The sequence below is a fragment of the Triturus cristatus genome, chromosome 3_1 (assembly GCF_964204655.1).
Source record: "Triturus cristatus chromosome 3_1, aTriCri1.1, whole genome shotgun sequence".
NCBI classification, from domain to species: domain Eukaryota; kingdom Metazoa; phylum Chordata; class Amphibia; order Caudata; family Salamandridae; genus Triturus; species Triturus cristatus.
Window position 1 is genome coordinate 354,565,268 of NC_140583.1, and position 24,687 is coordinate 354,589,954.

At 42.0% G+C, this 24,687-nt stretch overlaps 1 protein-coding gene across 1 annotated transcript in view; it reads right to left on the bottom strand.

Annotated features, from left to right (window-relative positions):
- Positions 1–24,687, bottom strand: part of MTMR10 (myotubularin related protein 10) — a 436,359-nt gene that overhangs the window by 370,631 nt on the left and 41,041 nt on the right. The window contains exon 2 of the mRNA XM_085644093.1: positions 7,667–7,727. Coding sequence (XP_085500219.1) covers positions 7,667–7,727 — 61 coding nt within the window. The remainder of the gene's footprint in view (positions 1–7,666; positions 7,728–24,687) is intronic.

A 24,687-nucleotide genomic window follows, 5' to 3' on the forward strand; every position in this document is an offset into this window, starting at 1 on the left:
ACAGTGATGGATTCCGCGAGCGGGGGCCAATGCCACCTGATCATTTGCGATTTCGGATTTTCGAAGTGCGCACTGGGTTGAGTTGAACAGTGACATTTGAAAGCGGTATAGTGTACATACTCGCCTTGAATAAGCAAGCAATGCAAGGCTGCCACATCTTTACGTGAGTGCTTAGGGCGCGGGCTAGTTGATTTGTACCCACTGAATACACATTAACTGCATAGGAAACTAGAGCATATCTTTCGCTCAGTTGGCTACAAACCCACAGGTCCGTGATGGGCCTTTAAGAAATGCAGTGATGCTTGAGATTCTCCCTTCCCGAGAAAACTTTTCCGTACAAGCTGCCCCAATATTAACTTTAATGCATTGGATATTAGAGGCAGCCAAAACTTTCCACCTGCATATTATTATTTTTAAATCTCTGTAGGATCGTTCTTCATATGTATATCATCAATCATACATTTCCACCTTTCGAGTAGATTCTTACTTTGTGGCAGTAAATCTGGTTAGAAAGCTAGGGTGGAAACACAAAGTAACACAAAACCCATAATCTCAGGCTGTAAACATCTGAGGTAGACTGATCCTACTGGCTCATACAGCAGAGAAAACCCAGTTAATAGTCCCAAATTTACAAGCGCAATCTTCATATGGCAATAGTAGCAACAGTTATTGTAATAACTGACCTCAAGAAATAAGATCACATCACACCCCACCCTGCCTGATTGAACTCACTGGCTTCTCTTGTTACTGTCATGGACTGCCTCTTGCTGAGGTAATGTAGCGTCGCCCGAGGAAGTAATGCCTGTTCTCGCGACTGCGGCGGTGTTTCACTTACCTCTTAGGCAGCAATAACCCTGAAAACCAGAGTAGAAAACGTGCTGCGAACATCTCTCTGAATCTGCAGCGCTCCTTCACCGAAGAGAGAACAGTCCCGGTAAACGGAAACTAGGCCGGAAACAATCATTTTCAATCATTCGATAACTAGGGGGCTGTTCATTTATTTGTGCTGTGTATAGTCTTGCAATGAATGTTGACATTGCAGAGTTGTGCCGCATAGAAGGTTATAACTAAAACAAGCAACGACTTACTTTCCAAACAGCGCCCAGTTAAGCAGAATCGCCTCTGGGCACACGGGCTTTTATGTTACGGATAATGTTGGATTCAGGATGGTAGAGGTAAAGTCTAGCGCACTTATTGTAATATACTCCACTGCGAGCTCAGACCAATTAAAAGACACTGAGCTACCAACCAGAAATATATATTTTTTTAAACTGAAGACATCTTACTATTCACACTCGAGGCCGGCTAGGAGTCATATTGTGCCGCATAATTTAATCAACCCTGCGGAATAATTTGGTCTACTCCTGCCGTATAATACCAGTGACCCTCAAACAGGGACAGAATTAATAAATGGAAAAGGGATGGCCGCAAAACCACACATGCTCCGAAGGCGGAGTCGCCATCATGCAGGGCAGTCGTTACCACAAATGCAGCAGGTGGCTCAGGGCCCCGAGGAGCCCATTGAACGCTGAAAATTGCTGTATTTTACTACCCCAACAGCAGTCAAAGTGGATATTTTCCTTGCTTACACCCGAGACCATAGCATAATTGTAACGCTACTGCTGGCACGGAAGAGGCTGGTCACACGTGTGCACAGGAGTCTGACCCTCCTCCCTGCAGGTGACTGTCCAGGGAGGCCAGTGAATGGGAACAAAGCAACCTGCTAGCATTCTACAGGTTCCAACTAAGACCTTTCAGTCAGTGCTTAATTCGTAAAACAATAAGTGCCAGGGCTCTCGTCAGGAGGCCACGTCAGGGTGCACCACACATTGTCCCTGCCAGTGATAGTAACACAACTACTAACCATCACACTCCTACAAGTGTGACAATTCGGACTATTACAGGTCCCCAAAGCTATAAGAATGGCTTGTGTAGCAGGTAGTAGTAACTTCTAATGTACATTGAATTAATAATTAACTGTTATTGCTGTCATCTGTTAATTAGCCAGACAGCACCACCATGTGGCAGACTTTCACAAGCGCTTGTGTTGACAATTAAGTGCTGGTGCCGAGCACCGGAAACTACCTGCTCAAATTAAGCACTGCTTTTAGTCTTGGGCTCAGCACATACTGTGCTGAGAGTTAACACCACCGTGTGGACCATAGCCCTCCCCTACTCTAATAGTATTAGAACAGGAGTATTAAAACGCAGTGGTACGCTCCACTCCATTTACCTACTTTCAGACCACCCATTTGCTCCCACTCACTAAGCATCTTGAGGGCACTATTTTAGTGATTAGTGTAGCTTAACAAACACCCTAAAATCAATAGATTAAAGTAATAGAATGCTTGGGGAGTCTAGGTGCTAGGCCAAAGGAAGGACCAGTGGTAATATGATGCGGAGTGTGAAGGCAGAGCATGTGAGCGGACACTTACAGACCTGACCACCTCCCTGCGAGCCCAGTTTGTATAAGTGCAGCACAGGCTGCCTCCAAGGCAACCAGGCAGACACATGTCTTTGTCATTGTATTTCTAGGTCTGGCTGCTGCACTATTGTTACAAGTTCTCCACCCCAAAAGGTATCACTCTCTCACTTAATGCAATTGGCTGATTGGTGTATCAATCTGCCTCCTTTCAAATGCTTGCATTGCTATGTTTAAGGGTCGGTTTTACACAGTGATTTTACACAGTGACTTTCTAATGTCACTTATTATGATAGTTGTGTCATGTGTAGAAGCATTGTATGCAGAACGTGTTGTGTTTGTTTCACTGCACCAGTCTTTTAAAATAATTTACTCAGCACTTCCAAAGCTTGTTATAGTGGTTACTATCGCCAGTGTGACCAGGAGCGCTCTCAGCATAAGCTTGCAATGCATGAAGCTGCGTGCATGTATGTACAGGCAATTATGGTGGTTACTGAACATTGTACGTTTAGGGGTTCGGTCTTGAAGCTGTTGGAGATGAGCTTCACTTAAATACCTGCAAGGTGTGGAGATGGAGGGCCAGATGTACGACCAGGGTTTGCGACCCGTTTGCGCATACAAATCCTACATGGCCGTGTACTAACACTATTTTCCGACTCGCAAAACATTGCGACTCGCTATTAGGAAGGGGCGTTCCCTTCCTAATTGTGACTCACAAGCCATGTACGAATGTTTTGCGACTGCAATTGTGGTCGCAAATCACTCACAATTTACCGCCATCTTCAAGAGGGTGGTGATGGAGTCAAAAATGGGATGGGGTCCCCAAGGCACACCTTCCCCTTTGTGACTGGCTCTAAAAATATTTTTTACAGGCAGGCAGTGGTCCCAGGGACCACTACCTGCCTTTAAAAAATTAAACAAAAACATTTTTTTTTTTTTTTTTTTAACGCATCCCATTTTCCTTTAAGGAAAATCAGATGCATTTAAAAACAAGCATTAAAAATGCAATAAGTCTCGCCTTTCATTAAGTTAAAGCCATTTGTTTTGCTATACAATACCATTAGCAAAACAAAGGGCTTCAACTTAATCAAAAGGTGAGACCTATTGCATTTTCAATGCTTGTTAAATTGTGTTATCAGAGGGTTATTGTGATGGTTTGGTATACAATCTTATGGGGGACTAATGGAGCACGATTTTTGTAAATAAGATCTGCTTGATGAAATCCACTTTAATGCATGCTTTTATAATATGTGTACAATTCCTAATACTAGAGTGTACAACGTGTGAAATGTGCATAAGGCACGACAGTTTGATTTTCTTAGTCAAACAATAAGAATAATGCTACCTGGATGTTATTCTGTCTTCCTAACTGCAGAAAAATAAACAACGGGGAAAATGCTTTATTCTTCGTGAAAGTATAATGTAGGCCTTTAGAAATTATTCTCCATTTTGCTAAAATAATGTCGGCCTTAGAATTGTTGGAGGATGTGTTTTTCCGTGCTCCTGTCCTTCAAATGTTACAAGTGCTTCCTTCGAGTACAGATATTTTGCCTAAATCTTTAGAGTTCTTTCCTGTCTATGCGAGGGATGTAGAGGACACGAATGTAACTTTTTCTAGATTTTGAATACATTTGTAATCAGGTTCTTTCCTCTTCCTCTCTTGGAATTTATACAATATTAAGACAAAGTGTTTAGAAAATAGTAGTAAAGTCACGGTCAGTAGACTGTCACACCATCGTGAATAACCAATAGAGAGGCTTGCTGAAGAGAGAGAATGCAACATATGAACGGAAGAAAGGAAGTAGCATACTATAAAGATTCCTGTGGGGGGAAAATGTTCCTTGGCTCCTTCACAAGATTGATGACCTGTCCCTGCGTTTGTGGTATGCTGAATGCCGTGCTGAGTCCTGATTATCCGGCTGGTGAAACCTGCTAATCCTAAGAGACTTTCCTAGAGACTCGGCACATCAGATGGTGATGCTGCTCTTGCTATTCCCTAACGGCCGTGGGGTTAGCTCTTCAGACTAATTGCACGCTGTGCATTAGTATTTCCGTTACGTAAGTAAACTGTGTTTCGCGGATGTTTTCACTCTCTCACCTGATGATCTGATGTCTTCATAAATGAGCTGTTGATGATTGTGAAACTAATCTGTATTTCAATGAACCAAATAATGACATTCTAATTTGGGTTTGTGCTTGACCTTTCATATTATGAAATAACAAGAGACACCTAAAAGAAAAGAATAGTGATTGTCTTTATTTTTCAGTTTAAAAAGTTATTTGGACAGTTTATATATGACTAATGTTTACCATATTTCTTCATTGTAGGTCCTCGTGGAGAAATAGCATTCCGTCTTTCATTATTTAGTCCCTTTTAGCTCTACCAAAGATTCATCGGAGGACCTTTGATATTGCTAACTGAGTAATATTGACTTATGGGCCAGTCAGAGTTACGTTTTTGATTAGTATATAGTGGTTGGTGTGGATAAGTGTAATGATACAAATCCTGCTTCCCCTGCATCAATACTATATATTCTTCCCACTGTTGCAAAATGTTTGAATCCATATCTATTTAGGCTGCATATGTCTGAAGAGAAAACTATTTACGATCAAATAGCAAAATTCTCTTGCAGTAACCTCAGATTAGAAAATTCCTCTACCGATTCAAAAAAGTCTGCTCGGTCCATGATGTTTAAACTCTGATAAGTGATTTTTGAACAGGCCAAAACAGACAGTAGCCATCTGTAGACAGTACAGCAGCCCAAACAACCGACTGTATGAAGGACAAAAGTATCAACCGAAAGAAGGTGAGAAAGACCGATAGGGTGTATAAAAACGTCCAACCGTCAAGTGAAGAGCAAAAGACAACACCAGACTGTGGTCAGACCTGAACTCTCCCATTCATTACACACTACACCCAAAACATGATTTATCGAAAGCTATTTTTATCTCAGTGCTTCTTTATATGGAAAGAACAAAACATATTCATTCAGGACCAGGCTAATCAGTAGCTCTCTTAGTTAGCTAACAAACTTTAGTCATTAATCAGACAGCTTAGGTGTTAAGCAACACATCCATCAATTGTTGTTCAACAAATAGTTGCATCCGTGATTATCTCTTCAAAGCACCTGACTACAGCAAACTCCCAAACTTTAAAGGTGCCTGCACTTATAGTTTTTTTTTTACAACCAATAAGCTGTCATTCCGTTAAAGTGATGGCTGGTTCAACAGTTATTTAAAATTACTAGATGGCGACAAAAGTTGAAATCGCTAGTGAGCAATGTATCCCCTTTATGTATGCTGGTGGGGTCATACTGGATACTCGCTGACCAGTATTTGGCTTCCCACTTTCAGCTAAATTAGAAACAATATTAGTTAAAAACGTCCTTGTCCGTTGATCTTTTGGTATCAATTTAATAACTGTAAGAATAAGCAATTGAGGCCCGTTAATTAAACACATTTTGATGGAGAATGATCACCAGTAAACACCTTTAAAATCTCTCTACCAATGTACATTTCAGTTTCGCCAATGTAGCAAACTTTTCCAAACCATAGCATTTATTTCATATCTGCATCGCCACAATTTATCACAAATTCACTAACTCCAATTCCACTGTGCAGAAATATTGCAACCTATTTTAACTCCTAAATGAGGCTTGAAAAAACCTAGAGGGGACATCTACCAACCTGGGACGCTTCTGCTAAAGATTGCCTTTGCAATTCCGTATCAACAGGTAAGGATTGTTTAAGCCACAGCGCTAAAACCAGAAAACTAGACACCAGGAAACAAACAAATGAAGGTGAAAATTGTTACCAGAAATGAGCTCTAACTAAAAGGGACTAGAATTATTAGCATGTTATTCCATAATGAGCATACATTTGGTTTTGGCATTCTGTGGAAGTGAGAGATTTTTGCTACAACTGGGTGGGAGGGTTCTCCTTGAGAAGGGCATATGGCTGGGACCCGGTGGGACATTGTGATTGAGAAGAATGGTGCAAGGTACTTAGGGGCAAGAAGATCCATAAACCAGGTCTCTAGGTGATCCAGCACATTGGGGCCATCATTGCCCTCCAGGGAGCTCCCAATTCCGATATTACTACACCGAGCACATCTCTCCGCATCTTCTAAATGATCCTCGATAAACACAACGCGCTCTATTAGGTTCTGGTGCTTCTTCTGGAGATCCGCTGTGTGGGGCTGGAGGTCAGCCAGTGTCTTGACCCGTTCCACAAGTTTTCTGTGGTCATCTCACAGAATAGGACAGAGGCTTCCCTCCACAACTGCAGACGCCCCCCCCTGCCCCGCCCCCATCGTAGGGCGAATTTTAGGAAGGATCAAGGTCGTAGTCAGGAGAGGCCTGTGATGGCCATCTGTGCCACTAGGCAGGCACACCTCCTTGATATGAGGTGCGGCCACCAAGCAGGCCATGAGGAAAGAGCCCGGCCTGGCCCAGCCAAATCCTCTAAGCGGGCAGTCCACAACAGTTAACAGCTGCGCAGTCTCAGTTAGCCACACTAGGCAGGCTCCAAAGACTCACTCGGGAACCAAAAGTCAGACGGAGCACTGGGCATCCATGGGGTCTCTCCTACCACTGCCTGGTGACTCCTGGGAGTCGGCAACAACACCCTTCTGCCACTGACCGTGGAGCAGCAAAGGTGGTATCGGCCTGCAAGTGCAATGCTCCTCCTGTAGTCTCAGGCGCGCAGCACGGAAGGCTGCCAAGGCCAACCATTCACCAGATTGGGCTCAGGGAGTCTGCCAACGTCATCCGGTAGTAAAGACTGTGGGTGGATTAATGAGCCTCAAGTCGGAAGCACTCGGCTTAGGCGTGCACCATATTAGCTATTCAAGCCTCGTCCCCTGCTTTTTATACTCTTTAGTAGAAATTTTATACAGATCTTTATACAGCACATGGGCATACCAAATTAATAAATTTCACAAGTGTTGTAGTTTTTGGACAGTTGTAAACAATTCACATGTCAAAGTAACGGAATGAAGAACACTTCTTCATTTGCTTAAACTTCAAATGCTGTAAAACTACAGTAACTATGCCACAATAGCAAAATAAAAAGGACGTTTTCCTTACTGAATTACTGATTATATCAAAGAAGAATGGGAACAATTTAATAACCAGAAATCCAGAACACAACAATCTCCCTATTCAAAGCTGAAACAAGTTGATTTTGGATCACAAAACGTTAAACCAGTAAATAAAGTTTTTTTAAAGCAGAATATGTGCTTACCTGGCAACAGAACAGCTTCTAATTTCTTAATCTTTGTTTCCGGGCTTATCTTGTCTTCTTTCTGAAAACATACCAGCACAAAGCTATAAAAGGATGCTAGGGCTGAGTAAAGTTTCAAGTTCATATAAAAATTGAGTATGCTGGTGCATTTGCAAAAACACGAAATGTGAAATATAAATAAGAAATAACAAGAAAGTAAAGCTACCTACAGTACCAGCTCTAAATAACAGAACACCGCAAGAAAAATTCAGCTAATGCAAAGACTGCAGCAAACAGACTAAGGGGGTCAGACCAGTAGCAAATATCATGTGATGCAGAGGAACAAGAAGTGCTAACTCCACCGACATACAGAAACAAGATGCAATTAACATCAAGAGAAACCAAAAGCACCAAAATAAAGTGATCGAAAGCGAAGTGATTCAAAACAGTTAACAGCACCGCCAGTGTCAACTGACGGAGAAACCAAATCGAAGTGGCAGAGAAACTGGCATCACTCGCACATCCTGCTTAAAAGAAAGCTTCCTGGGCAGAAAGGGTAATCCTTCAATGAGCCGTTCCTGAGCTGGGTGGCGGAGATCCTTGTGGGACTGCACAGTACCTTAGAGCATGTAGTGTCTTACAGCACCACCTACGTGGTATCAAATTATGCTGAATAAACCAGGGCCTGCGATCAAGGCAGTTGTGAGTGAATCAAGGCCTCGCCGGAGGGCATTGTGAGTCGATCATGGCCTCATGCTGTACCCACACACTTTTTGTTCTAATTTAGGGGTGTTTTTCGCTCCCGTGGGCTTAATATCTGTGAGCCCACTGAGGGTGCTCAAATGTGACTGTGCTGCTTTGCCAGTACATTATACACTCTGATGAAGTGAAGATGCACACAATGTGCTCTCTCACCTATCAGAAGGCTCTATAAAGAATGAACGAAGGAGCTAAAGCAGCAGAGCTTCTAATGAATATCCCAGATCCTCCTCCCTCTGGAGAAGGGGGTCACTGACTCCAGGTAAAATCTGCAACTGCGGGTTACAACTCTTCCCTTAACTTCTTAGCTGCTGAGGAGTTTCTCTGCCCTAGGACTGGTCGATACTTTTAAACCATTCATAGCTTTTATCCACAAACAGTAACCAAGTCAAATTTACATTCTTTTTTCCCCACGTGTTGAGTTTATGTATTTCACTAGAAGGGACTAAGAAATTAGCCAAAATTCATTTGGGTTCGTTTAGAAAAAATGAGAAAAATCTGGACTGCTGAAAATGTGTGCTTTGTTTTCTAAAAAGGGCATCAACAAAAAGTTTGTTGTGGTAAGATTACTATCTTTTCAGTTTTCAGGAACAATTAGTTATTAAAAATTACCAGAGTGTTTGCACTTTTTAAGTGGTAGACCATTTTTCCTAGTTTTTGTATTTTCAACCTGCTTGCAGTTTGTGGTAGAAACTGGGGTGAAACCCGTGGGTGAAACAAAAAAGCTATACATTTCTCAAAACTAGACAAAATTCTGAATTCAGCAAGGGGTTATTTGTGTAAAACACTCATAGTTTCCCCAAGAAAACTAATAGTTAAAATCCAAACTAATGTTAAAAGAAATAAGAAAAAACAAAAATAGCTGCTGTTTTCATCTGTAATTGTTTTGCACTGATGGTCAATTTACAAATGCAATATACCATTACATCAGTCAAAGCCTTGTAGTTGCAGAGACAGGTGTTCACTGGTTGTCCAAAAACATGAGATAGCCACAGCCAACACTGGAGATGCAGCTTATAGTGATTTTTCATTATGGCCACCATGCAGCAATTCAGACAGTAAAATCTAATGAATGAAAAATGGGTATAAAGGAACCCTATGCTTTTCTGAAATCTGGCCTAGATACGGAGTTTAGGAATAGTGCTTATTTGACCAACTCTAAATTTAGGGTTACCCATACCATCATTTGATTCAGAGGGCATTTTGAAAAATATGTTCTTTTTTGCACACCTACTTACATTTTGAGCCCTAAAATGTAGAGAAATTCACTAGATAATAACAAATGCTCAACTATTCGGTTATCTCACTTCTCCCGATAAAAATGGTATCCAACTTGTGTGGGTGTGACTAACATTGCAATAGGAAATCCCCCAAAACACAAAACGCAGAGACATCAAAGTGTCACTATGAAAAATGTACCATTTTTGCGATGTGGATAGCTGCTGTATATATACACCACACAAAGGTGGCATGAGGTAATAATTTATCAACCACCCTCCATATAGCCTATACCATACATTGCATGGTTGTGTTGAATAGAACTGAATGAAGTACTCATCGACCTTCCAGTAAGCTTTATTCAGTACAGTATAATACAGGAAAGTTACACCATCAGAAAATGTAAATTCTCTTATCCGCATCTCCAATGTTACAGCCATAGCACACTAGCTGCTTCCACATTCGATGCCTCCAGCCAACTAACATCACATTCCATCATGAGATCAATCGTTCTATTACATCACCCACAACTGAATTTTAGTTGTAATAACAATTAACCCCAACCCATATTCCCCCAAACAAACACCTATAAACAACCCCCACCCAAAAACATTACTCCTAAAATACAAGGAAGAAAACAAAGAGAAGAAATAAAATATGTACATGCCAGGCACGGTCAGCCCCGTTAAATGTATTTGTCAACATACTCCTTCAACCACTCTGGAGATTTTTTAGCTCTACATGATCTCCTCAACGACTCTGGTTGTTATTCACAATCTCTCTTTCAAACCACGGCCTTGAAACTTCATTTCAGAACATTTCACTACGTCCGAGATACTCCATACTTCACCATTATCTAGAAGGACAACATTCTTCCTGACCTCTTTGATTTGATGAAGTTGAACATATTTTGACGACCTCCCTTCTCACATGTTTACGTATGATAGATCTGTGAAGTAAGTGAACTAAACTAACCTACACAATGAATGGGTCTACGGTATGCAATTCTTTTCTTCTCCGTCATTCTCAATCCTTTTTTTCTTTATGGTACTTTTGGTTTAATTTTGGATAAGGTGTTTATTATGGTGAAACTATCATGTCACTAAATATTTGTTTCTGCTTTGAGAATCACACAAAACCATGGGTGGGACCAATTTATTAAATAATATTTATTATGTAACTACGATATATGACAAGAATATTTAAACATGTGGCTTCAATACACTGTAAATAAAGGAAGGCCTTTACCCTGCTGAAACAAAGTTACCTGAATTGAAGATTGGCCATGAACAAGGTGTCGTAAGGAGATAAGTAGCCAGCTAAATATACGTTGACTATTTTAGGTTCACAGGAGTGTGCAATAAATCCAATGAATAGCAGGCACTGTTCATGGTTGTTGGAAACCATTGTTATTATCTATAAGAATTAGTATGCATGTGAAGTTTAGGGGCATACTGGGCATGACATTTGAAAATTTTAATTTGTGAATCAATTTTGATAAATAGGAATGTGTCTTATTGTGTTGCTAATAAAATGTTTGGAAAGTTTGTTGAATAGAATGAAAACAAATTATAGAATGAAAACAAATTATAAAATGTAGTATGTGTCACAGGTAAATGTGAAGATTAGCAGCGACAGGAGCAATAAAAGTTCAAGGGTAGTTTTCTTTGTTTTTAAACCCATATCACCCCTGTCTCAGTGCAAGACAGATGTGAGGAATATCACCTTTCACCCTTCATCTTATGGTGCTGTTCAGGGGCTGAACACTGTCACCTTGATCCTGAAATTGTTTGAACAATCTTTAAACAGTTTAAAGCAGTAACACACTCTATAGCTAAATTGCAGGAGGCCCAGCAGGGATTCCAGGTCCTGTGGGTGACCCCCCTCCCAAATATTTCCAACCAAGTGATAGAATAACATGGGCTGGCACCCAAGGTTGGCAGCTTCATAATGGTACCACTTAAATATGTTGGGTTTGGTATCAAACAACGTGCCTTCTCACCGCTGAAATGAATCTTGTGTCATGGACGATGTGGCATACACCCAGTTGGCTACCTTAGAGGTTGCCCACCTGGTTGCCCCAGCTTCCCTGTACTTTGGCTGGCAACCCACGCTTGCTGCCTACTGCCAGAACGTGTGATCAATTCCAGGCGTCAGGAACAAAGACCTAGGCAAGAGGGAGGTCACACCTTCTCCCTCCCTGGAAGGCTAGAGAAGTGGCACATCAAGGTGGTTCACTTCAACGGCTGCACCGACTCTGATATGCATCAGGGCTGACTCACAGTGGAGGAAACAGCCCTCCCGCTGCACTAGGCACATATGCACCCGGATTGGCCGAAAATTATATAGTCAAGGAGATGTACACTCCCAGAAGGCTAAGCACACCTTCAGGGTGGGCAGCCAGGTCTGTACACCGAAAAAAAGGTTCTGCCATTTTTAGAAGTGGCAGAATAGAGGGTTCTAGGTAGAAAATGTGACCTACACCCCCAGATGTGGTCACCTCTGAGGTGAATTAGCCACTGGGGCAAGCAGCCGATTGGCCACTTGCACCCACACCCCTAACAGTCCTAAATCTAGGGCTTAAGGGATACCCCCAACATCAAATCTCAGTTCCAAACAACCTACATCGAAGAGAAAGAAGAGACCCGTGTCTGCGACAGCAGGACTTGCACAGCAACGCTCCTGGAACTGCCTGATCGAGACTCGTCCTAGGCTAACTCGCGGTTCCCCCAGACAGACAGACCTTTGCAAGAGCCTGAAGCACTCAATTTTGCTTTAGAGTCGGTTGCATATAATGCCATGACCGAGAAAGTATTAGAAGATGGCACAGCAGCACTATCAGCAGGGTGAGGGCCAGACACACAAAGTAATCAAATCACCTGCTAGAAAGTATTCTCAGTGAGATAAGGGATATGAAAAAGAAACTCAAGAAATCTTAATGCTGCATAAGAAACTGGTAAAGATGGAGGAAAGTTGGTCTTAGGTTCCAACAAGACTCCAAGAAATGGAACAAAGGATATCTGATCCTGAAGACAAGCTCGCCTCTCAGAATAAAGAGGTAACGATGACCCAGAAGAATGCAAGTTTCTTACTAAATATAATTGAGGATTTGGGAAACCAATTTAGGCAGTCCAAACTACGTTTGGTGGATATTCCATAAGGGAGTGAAAAATCAGGGGAGCTGCAACTCGTTGAGAATCTAATTCGGTAGCATATTCTGTCTGATTTTTCAAAGGATCTTTTGATAATAAGAGCACACGGGGTTCCAACACAGCAAGCACCCAATATGACAAACACATACAGTACTTGTAAACTTTGCCGACTACCTTATCAAGAACAGGTCCTTTCAAATACTTTCGAACAGAAGGCATTTACAATCGCTTATGGTGAAAAAAACTTCAAATTGCTTCCTGACATGTAGATCTCTGCTGCTCACAGTCAACAGGAAATCCAAGGTTCGCTGGTGGGGTACAGGCCTCTCTAGTCGAACAATCAAAGTAAAAAGTTCAATCCAAAGGACAGCTCCATAATCTGTCAACTATGACAGAGGCTTAAGCATTACTATCATTCTCAAACTTTTTCAAGGATAAAATGAGTAAAATCGAAATCACGATTGATACAGAGAGGGTGGACATGAACATATTACATACGCATGTCCCCAAAAATAGCAATTCGCTGACAAAGAGTCACTATTCTTCGACCCTCTCACCAAGACCGAAAATGTGGCCACATTGAGTGTATTTAAAACCCTGAAGGAACGGGAAGTCCAAAATATCATTACATCGATTAAATCAACCATGCATTTCAATGACCTGACACCGCTCAACAATCACAAAGGAACTAAGCCAACTTCTCTTCACCCCTCTGAACATAGATCATTAACACATCGCTAATCCTAAACACCATTCCAGACTGCCTAAAGATTGGGCAAGTGACATATCTCCTGCAAAAACAGTCTCCGAAATGTGACATATAAATCATTTTCACCCAGTGTCTAACATCCCCCTCCTGGAGAAATTATTAGAAAAATGTATACATAGCCATCTCTATCAGCACATTAGCCAAGTCAACCTACTAGACCGGTTCCAGTCAGGTTTCAGACCTGGACAAAGCACCAAAAGAGTCATACTGCACATCATGGATGATGCCCTCAAAATCCTGGAGCACAACAAGTCCTGCCTACTCATCCTCCTCGGTCTGTCCTTTACGTCTAACATAGTCAAAGAATGGGGCTGTCAGGAAACGTGCTCAAATGGTTCACCTCCTACCTACAAAATCGCTCACAATTAAATTGGGTGACTCACCTTCTAGCTCATCCCCACCTGACTGGCACAACACCACCTTAAACAGAAACTCACTGAAAACCAATTTTCTACTCACCTACCCTTCTCACAGTTCCCTCATTACACAAATGGCACAATCAGTGGGGCGACTTCAAATGCAAACCTATCATCACTGAATAAACAAATTCTTTCAGATCCCTTCACATTCTTATTGACTACAGGAACCATACACTCCATCAAGAAGTTTTATAGGTGTGTTTTCGATAAGAAAGTCTTTCTTCTGAATAAGGTTATATGTCATCAATGTATTTAAAGATTAAAATTCTGCATTCATGATTTGTAAGATCCATATTCTAGCCATGCAAAGATAATATAGCACATGCAGAGCAGTATCCACAACAAATTTCAATATCTCCTTGACACCAAGTCCTTTCACTGTGCATCAGTCTACCGTTCACTGCACGTATTAAATCCTTTCTTCTTATAAGCTTATCAAAAGCATGGCAAACTAAGGACCAGGTGAGTAAACCTTTTTAGTAGAAGCGTTAAAAAGATTAACTGGACAACCTTTATTTTCTGTTTCCGGGTGTTAAATTGGTACTAATAATGGTAAACTTTTAGCTCAACAGTATTGTGTGTTGAACTTGAAATGACAAAGTAGCAAAAGAAATGTGCCACCAAATTATTTTAAGACTCATGCGCATAACATGAGTTTACTTGCATAGTTTAGTCAAAGCTATTACATAGTTTTATCACCCATGCCGCATAATTCCAGTGGCCCGTATCATAATCAATCCTTTCATGCTGAAAATAGGTAAATGCACTTGTGCGCTACAGGGTACAAATAATACAAATATATGTGTTTTTTTTTATCTTTGAGCCTCATCTTGGCTGCTGCAAGTGAAGGCAAAAAACAAATGTTAAGGCTTCACAGACTGATACAGAGTTTGTGTAATGAATTCCAGGTGCATACTGTGTCATATATTTCATTTAGAGTCCCCAACCAATTCTTCTAGATAGTTTTTGAAAATCCTTAACTGAAAGATTGTATTGCAGTAACTAAAGTAACCGCTCCTACAAGAATTAAAAAGTTCAAGTGCACAGACTTCCTTTCTTCTGAAATGTACCAATGTAATACTGCTCACTTGAACACGCATCAGCCTGCTCTTTCCCCCCGAGCCTCGGCCTCTTGAGCTGGCGGTGTAACGTTACCCAAGCCTGCCTTACTCAACCCCTTACCCCTTTGCCACCAGCAGTGCTGCGCGGCGTGTGTGAAATTCTTCACTTTCGGTTTTATATAGAGCGGCTGGTAGCACAGCCTCAAAGGAGGGGTGGACAAAGACTGCCAGGGCGAAGCAGAGGGAAACGTCTTGCCTTTTCACCAGCAATTCAGTTTCGCAGGTATTCCGGACCACACCCAGGCAGTGCTACGAGCATGCCAAGAAGCACTTTGTGAATTCACTTGCACCACGGTACATCTCCGAAGATAGATTTTACAGTTCATAGTGACTGATGCATTGTGGCAAACAAACAGCTGTGTTCTGTTCTGCTACAGTTGAAGTTTCTTTGCCTATAGTAGAGTATTTTTCCCGTAATGTTACCTCAAGTCACCACCAACACCTGCGTCTAATTAATCTTTTAAAGTAAATAAAGAAAGGTAGGTGGGCGAGCCGCGCCGAACAAAAGAAAGCTGCAGCCATGCTTCAAAATAAAGTGTTGCGTGCCACGCTGATGAGGGAATAAAGCCAGGCGTCCCACCGTCACGTTTTTTTGGAGGAACAAACAAAAACAAAGGTTTAATAAAAACAAAAAAGTTAATTCGTAAAATAACCATTCCATAAAGCTCCCACCCTGACGGAAACCAAACAGAAAAATAGAAGTGCAAAAAAAAAAAAGGTAACGCAATAAACAAGCTAGCAATAATACTTGCATGTTGATCTATGATTGTCAATAATTGACTTCTCCTGACTGCTAATCGGTTCGAACTTCAAGGAAGGAAGCTCTCCTCCCTTCAACTCATATACCGATCTCTCTTCCATCAACCATGCGCCCGCCTAACCCTAACCGGAACTCTAAACTTGTGCGTTACGTACCCAACTCCTGGTCCATTAACTTCTCAGACAAAATGACCAGTAATGCTAAAAAGAACTTCAAGCACAGTACTCTAAAACAACACCCGGAAACACTCATAGTAGATAACAACCACACAACGACCAACGGCAACACGAAAACTAACTTCATCTTTTACACTAATCACCCGACTAAATGGAAAAACACCTTCTTTCTTCACCTTCAAGTCGCCAAGTCAGTGATCATTCCCTATGTTGAAAAAATCTCGACAACCATCTCCCCTACCTTCAATGGGGAACTCGCCATTTCCATCTACAGAACTGGAACCATTCTCATACAGCCCACCGACCCGCACCTAACCACTTTTGACCGCCACTTCCCCACACTACTCTCTTCGTTAACTCAACTGAGCCATCAAACCCTATCTCCCCAAACCCTCTCCCCCTCACTAATAACGTGGAACCGATCCAATCTTCCGGCCCTGAAGACCCACTCTTCAACTCATGAACATCCGCCATCACTCACTACAATCACACTACCCCTATCAATACTCTCAGTCGCCAAACACCCACCATTATTACATTAACTGATCACACCAGGAACAGCAAACTCACAATTAAACACCACAAGGCTGATCTCGATCTAGACAGTTCGGACACTAACCACAGCCCTGCCGCGACTGAAATCATCACAGGCACTCCCCTCTCAACCCCCGATAATCTGAACCTTCCCTCACAAACTACCCCTTCCTCCAACACAGACCCTTTTCCCCCGGCCCTTACTATCCCTATGTCCAACGTCATCTCCAATCCAGCAGACACTCACCCCCCTACTACCACTGCCCACTCCCCTTCCGCCATCCCACATCCACATACACAACCTGTCTCCACCGCTGATCTCACTGACATTCCCCGGAACTCTGACTTCCTACCTAAAATTTCTCTCCCTCCTTCCTTGGACATTAGACCCACTACTCCTCCTCCGAACACCTTAAATGGGAGCATTACTAACCCGGCTCCCCGCGTCCAACCTCTCCCCTCTCCTAATCCTACTGATTCCGTCCAATCCCCGACCCCTGTTCTCTCTCCCTCCACAGACCCAAGTCATTCTCGGCCCCTGCCAAAAACATTAAGCTTTTTCAGCTCTATAACACAGCAACTGAACAGAATGGAGTGGAAAATTACCTCCCTTGCTGCCGATTTCCTATACTTACAACAAGACCTTCTCAACAGGATCAAGCCACCGTGCTCCCTCTCCCCGGGTAGATTTGCTCCTACCCCCCCTCAATACCTCTCCCATGGCCCCACAGAGCACTCCTCGACCCTCCATTCCGTCGGCGAGTCAGGCACTTCGACCCAACCGGGATCGCCACCCCTTTTCGGTACCGAAACCTGATGAGATTAACGACTCCTACCTCACTTTGAGCCAGAATACTGCCCCTTTCACCATCCCTGTTATTGTTGGCACTAATAGAATCCCTAAAACTGTCCATTCGCCTAGACCTCCTGCTCAATACACCTTTATCCACTCAGCTCCCACCATCATTGAGACTCCCCACCCTCTCTCTTCCATGCTCCTATACTGCAGATCAGCAGTACAACATCCCACAGACATTGCTGAAGCTCTACTTGCTGAAGAAATAGACATCGCTTTCCTCACAGAATCCTGGCTCAATGTCCACTCCACCCCCATTCTTGACATTCTCACCCCTCCAGGGTACAACATCATCAGACAAGAAAACCCGATCAAAACTGGTGGGGGACTAGCCATCATTCACAAAGCTGGAATACAGATTACCAAACTTAAACCTGCAGAATATCTATAGTTTGAATACCTGCGTGTCGAACTCACTGCCAAGGGCACCTCACCCATCAAATTTCACACCATCTACCATCCTCCTGGAGAGCCTGCCCTCTTCACCGAAGAACCAACAGACCTAACAACACGTTTCTCCCTGACAGACACAAAATACGTGTTCCTGGGTGACCTCAATATCCACTGGAACGACCCAGAAGACTCCACTGTCCAGAACATATCCAACCTATTTGAAATATACAACCTCAATCAACTCTGCAATGAACCAACTCACATTAAAGGTGCAACGCTGGATGCGATCATTACTAAAGATGAACTGGTCTCTCAGAGAGCGATTTCTCCCATTGACTGGTCCGACCACCACCTCATTCTGTTCAAGTTTGACGCACTTGCAGCCACCAACCTATTCGTGATGACAAACCTAAGCACTGGGCCAGAAACATCAAAGAAGTCCCTTTAACCAAACTTGAATCCAGGATTCATGCCCATCTACAACTCCAACCCTCCATCTGGACGGCCGATGAACTCACTACACACTTTAATTCAACAATGAGAGAGGTTTTACACCAAGTAGCTCCACTCAAACTCAAACAAATGAGGCGAATCAAATCTAAACCCTGGTTCAACGTGGATCTTAATAACGAAAGGCGTCAACTCAGACAAACGGAAAGGTCTTGGAGACTAAACCCTTCGACCTTGCACCTAGCGCAACTTAGGTCTGCTCTGCTGGCATGCAAAAAACAAATTTTTTGAGAAAAGGCGTCTTTCTTCCACAGCCAACTAAATCTGGCGAAAAACAGACCGCGAGAACTCTTCTACATTGTCAAAAGCCAAACAAACTGCACTCCCTCTCACGAAATCAAAGCCACCTAACAGCGATGTGAAGAAATTGCCACCTTCTTCTCTAATAAAGTCTAAAAAATTGATCAATCCATCATCCAAACCTCAAACCCTCCTCACCTCTTAACCTGCCCCCCTTTAATCACCCTTGACCAATCAGAAAGAGTTCTTACCAGGGACAATCAGGTCTGCCTCCAGCTAAAAAACATTGCGCACTGGTCCGACTTCGGGCTAATGTTGGAAAATGAGGTCTTCAGTATAATTGCAAGCCTAAAACCTTCTTCCCACACTATGGACCCCCCCCTCCATCCACAATTATAAAAGAACTCAACCACACCATTTCCCCTTTCTGGACAAAAATCATCAACTCCTCTCTCATATCAGGCTGTGTCCCAGACTTCTTCAATTAGGACAAATCACACCCATACTCAAGAAACCAGGGGCCGACCCTAACGATCTCAATAACCTCAGAGCTATCTACAGCCTCCCGTTCCTTGCAAAAACATTGGAGAAATGCGTTCTCCACCAACTCAGCAAACACATTGATGAGTTCAACCTCCTCGACACCTTTCTATCAGGATTCAGGAAAAGCTGTAGCACTGAAACAGCTATGCTCAACATCTCTGACGATATTCACAGGGCTTTAGATGAAGGTGATGCCTGCCTACACATCCTTATTGACCTATCTGCGGCATTCGACACAGTAAATCATCCAGCTCTTCTGGAGACCTTGAGGAAACGCTCCGGTATTAATGGCACAGTACTAAAATGGTTCACCTCCTTCCTTCAGCACTGCTCGCATCAAATTAAAAATCAACTCCTGTCTCTCGAAGCCAACAATAGTCACACTTGGGGTCCCGCAAAGATAGATCCTCTCCCCTTCCCTCTTCAATCTCTTCATGGAGTCCCTCACAATCATCTTGAAAAAAGCAGGAGTGAATTACCACCTTTACACAGATGACACCCAAATCTATTACAAAATCAAATCACCCAGCGACGTATGACACCTCAATGTCACTCTAACCGAGATCCAAACTTGGTTCAACGCTAACCACTGAAAGCTCAACCCAGATAAAACAGAATTAATTCTATTCTCTCCAAAAAGTAACCACCGTCTAATCCAAGAGTGTCTCAAGAATCTGGATGCCCTAAACTGCCCCACTAAGGGCAGTGCTGAACATGGACGCTCAACTCATATCTGGGGTAAAAAGATTTGAACACATCACACCAGCTCTCAACTCCATCAACTAGCTTCCCATGGAAGGGAGGTGTATTTACAAGCTGGCCTGCATCACACACAAAACCCTTCACTCTCCGTCTCCCACCTACCTAAACAACAAACTGGTAAAAGCAGGAAGATCCAGAACTCTGAGAAGCTCCAACTCACTTCTTATTCCTCCGAAACTGAAAAAGAGAACCCCTCAGTACCGTTCATTTTCTGGCAACGCTCCCAGGATGTGGAATGCTCTCCCTAGATTCCTCAGATGCAACCCCTCCTTCTCCTGTTTTAAAAAGGGACCTGAAACTCCATCTCCTCCACAAATACTTTCCCGTCCAACGTCAACGAACCTAGACTTCAATATCCGAGTTGACTCCTCTCTCTTGACAGTTGGTGACCCGACGGTGTTAGTCACCTTCGTTTGTTTTCTCTCGCCCCTGCACAGTTTACCTATTTTTCATGTTGTACTTTTATCTCTGTTTTGCTTCCTTACCGCCTTCCTATTATGAAATGCAATGTTCTTCTGTCTTTACTGTGTGTATGTAAAGCACTCCGATACCCACAAGGTAGCGGGGGGCTAGCGCTATACAAAACTTTTGAAATAAAAAAAAATTGCAACAGGATCCATCACCAGGGACAGGATAGGAACCTCCCACAGAAAGGAGGGACACATTTAACAACTCACCACAGAAAGCAAGGGCATTTATACAAGCACACAAAGGAATGAATGGGGAGTGAGGTGTGTGATTAATGCCCAGAGAGGAGATGCAACATGCCTCGCAGAAAGGCGTACTGCGCTAGGCTCGGCCTAATAAAAGTGAAACAAATATACTGTGTAATTTACATGAAAAGCAGAAATTGAGCTCATTACATGCTTTTATCCCTAAAGGTATTTATTGGACTGGTTCCACCGACCTAAGTTACTGAAGATGGTGTAATTTATTTTTCTATTGAACCACTTGATGAGGAACCATAAGTATACATAGTGCAGCAACCAGTAATTTTAAAGAAAATATGTACATCCGTACACCTATTATTAGCAACATCTGCTTTAAAACTAAATATATACTTGTTCTCAAATCCTTAGTTTGTCATTACTTCGTGATGTGCAGAAACAGTTGCAGTTAACAAACACTCTTATTACTCCTTGTACCATCTGCACCAGGGGTGTGCAACATAGGTCCAGATTCAACCTAGACTTTGGGTATATTCAGGCACGGAACTAGTATATTTGATTGTTGATTATTCTCAAAATATATCATGGATCTGGCTGTCCTGGACCTATAGTTAACACCTAAAATAAGGCTGTAGTACACAAGCAGTAGTAATAAAATATTTATTTCAGTTACAGGTTACAATGCCTTGCCTCTACCACACAACTATCACCTCAAACCTCCACCCCACCACAGACTACTATTTTTTTTAATCTATTATGGAACATAAATACACAGGCTTTTCAAAATCACAATTTGGCATGCACAAATACCTCTCAATAACCAAAACAAAGAGGAAAAAAAAGATAGAATATGTATCGAGAACGTGTTTTAGAACCCAACTTGGTCTCATACAGCATTACATACGTTCCACCAAGTTTTAAGTGAATTCAGTTTTTTTCTTGTTATTCTTGATCATCTCCTTTGATTCTAGTGCTTTATTCATTTATACACATATTCAGGTTTCACACTTCACTGGCTTACATCTACCTCTCATACACACGTTTAAAAAATAAAATAATAAACTTAAGTAATGCTGTTCCAAAGTTTGGCTTTGACTACACAAACAAACACACACAGAGTCTTGGCAAACTGGCTAACATCATATCTTTTTTTGCATTCCAATTAAACCTATCCAATTTCTCCTAGTACCGAACACATGCTCTCCTCGTTTCAGCCTCTGCTACAAGGGGACACACCTGTTCTCCCTGGATCTACTAGCTGAGTTGTCTTCATGGCACTTTTTCCTAAGAGGCATGCAGTAAAAGGCCCCCTCAGCAGTTCGTTGGCTGGAAGATATGACTTGAAGTAGTGAGCAGGCTGAGACGCATTATGAGACGTTACACCCAACTGCTCTCCCTAGGGAAATTGGGACCCTATCCCTCAGGTTCCATTGGGTCCAAACAAATGAGAACGCTAACACATAACATCTGTGATTGTTATAATTTTGTAAACACTGATGCTTACAAGAGATCGCCGTTTTTCGTTCTGACCCATACTGTGCTAACTGAATCTATAACAAATGTGCGTTTATCCTTTTGATCACGAAGCTCGTTTAACCTACATCCTTGGTGAATTGTTTAGCTGTGCTTTTCAATAAAAATGCAATTAAAAAAATACCCTTCCATGGTTGGAGAAGTAATTTGTACCTCATTGTGCAGGACAACTACATTGGGAAACCCCTTCTTGAGAAAATATTATCCATTAAGCTCATGACAGGCTTAGCTATTTCGTCTAACACATATTATCATGTCCAACTTACAATATAAAATGATCATGACATACTGAAGAAGTGCACTCTTTGTATACAGAGGCTACAATAATATCAAATTCCATTCACTCCGCTACATTCTTATGCAAGTCCACTGACATCACAGAGTCATGAGGTACTCATTGTTTTTAACTAACCAAACAACCTATACAATCACCAACCACACCAGTTGTCATTATTTGCATTTTAGGACACCAGGCATCATATTTCAATCTCTGTTTGGTTTTGTTAATATCAAGGTATTCATGATCCACCAAATCTACTGATCTAATCCATCACTACCCAAGAAGATTACAATGTCTTCACTAGTGTTTCCTCCATTCCAGCCCCCAACTCCTCTCACCATTCCATCAACTGTCTCCCATTACATGCCTGTCACGGTCTCTTAGAGCAATAGGATCTTTATCGGAAAATTCTGGTTAACAGCTCAAAGATGTTCTGCATTTCAGTCCCCAGACAAAGCATCAACAATTGTAGTTTACGTTTCTGTACTAACATTTGTACTACAAACTGCAATCATCGTTTTCCCCATTGTCCTGGAAAAATTAGAGCATGTGTGTAGGCAAAGGATAATCACTGCAAAAATCTACAATCGAGGACGCATTCCTATTACAAGCTACACTGCCTCTTCCACACAGCAGTCGTATTTCATCTACCTCTCCATTTAACATTTCTTGAGATCAATCAGAGAACCTATCGTTCTACAGGACTGTCACTGAAACCGAGGAGAGCAAAAATTACCTCAAATCACTTTCTCTTGCATACTAACACCTACATCAATACTGGACAAGAGAGAACAGAACCTTTCTAAATTCTTGTGGCCTAGGAATTACTTAATCACATTTGGCGGAGACACTCTAGTATTAATATTGTGTATGAAAACTGTATACCGTGTGATCTAGGTGTGTACAAATCCATCAGCTCTTTAAGTAGACACTAGAGAGCATGGCACACTAGTGATAAAGCAAATATTTCAAAACCACATTACATGACACTTCATTAATTCAGGCACAAAACCCTGAATGTGCACACTGCACAAAATAGACTAGGTGATACAACAATAGTATACATTTCGGAACATTAATACAATAACTATCTAAATTTCTCTAGTCTCTTATTGTGTCCTGATATTCTTTATTTGATACTGTATTGAATTACTCCTCCAATCTAAATGCGTAGTAGGGAAAATCTGCAAATCTTGTCAGAATATCAAGTTCTGCTTCTTCTATGTTGTGTCGCAGTAGCAGAGTTTCTAGTTTGTATTAGTCAAGTTAATCTTAATTTCTTTTAGAAGATTGGGTCTCCCCATAGTGATACTTTCCTTTTACAGTATGGTTCTGAGGGTAGTGCATTTGAACCTAATTTTAAATTTGTGAGTTAGTCACCAATTAAAGACCCTGACTGGGTGGCTAACGTGTTTTGGACATCCCAATTCCCACCCTTCCTATCGGCGGAGAATGATCCATTAGAGGACTATTCACCTCTGTGGTGAGGGTAATTTTGTAATCCATCAGACTGTAGGGGGCCCAGTGCAGTTAGAGGGCTAGAAGACTAAATAGTTCAAGTGAAAATTAATCTAGAAATATTTATATCGCTTACATTGGATTAAAAATTTGGTAGGAGAGAATGATTCTGCCTACAGAAGTGAGGTTTTAGGGTGAAAACAACACAGCGAAATTATTGTTAAGAAAGAGCCCAAAGTTTAACTTCGGCAAAGAGAAGGATCAATGGAGTGCTGATGAAGTATTTGTCCTGATGAATTCACTGTGTTGCATTGTAGGAGTGTGAGTACTGATAGGGATGTGCGTTGCAAATGTGTTTTTCCAAGATTGCGGTTTTTGAAATGGCTGTGTGTTGTTGAGCGGAGCGAAGTGGTTAAAGTTCACATGGTTAAAGTCCATGAATGATTGATGCAAACCTGAAGTTGTAAGCCAACATCTCGTGGCCTAAGATCCCGCGATATAACCTACGGGTTGTCTCAGTGTAGAACACACTTGGGTAAGTTGTCTGCTGTTTTGTGTTGTTAGTCATAAGACGTCGATAACATTTTGGTAAAGGGTTCTCTTTGTGTGTTAGTGGTAAACAGTTGGTATAGTTGATCTCAGGTGCAAGAGAATAACTATATCAATTTGGGTGAAATCCCACTGGTCGATTTTTCATTGAAGTGAATGATTGTAGAAAGTTTAGATACTTTGTGAGAGAGTATCTCTTTTAGTGGAGCAGACAGGTTTATTTGTCGCTTGCCCTGTATTGAAATTTTGCTTAGAGAAGATGTGCTGAAGAACAATTGTAAAGGAGGGAGAGCTGCTGCAGAGAGTAAGATTGAAGTCACAGTGTGTTGTGATGTGAATGTG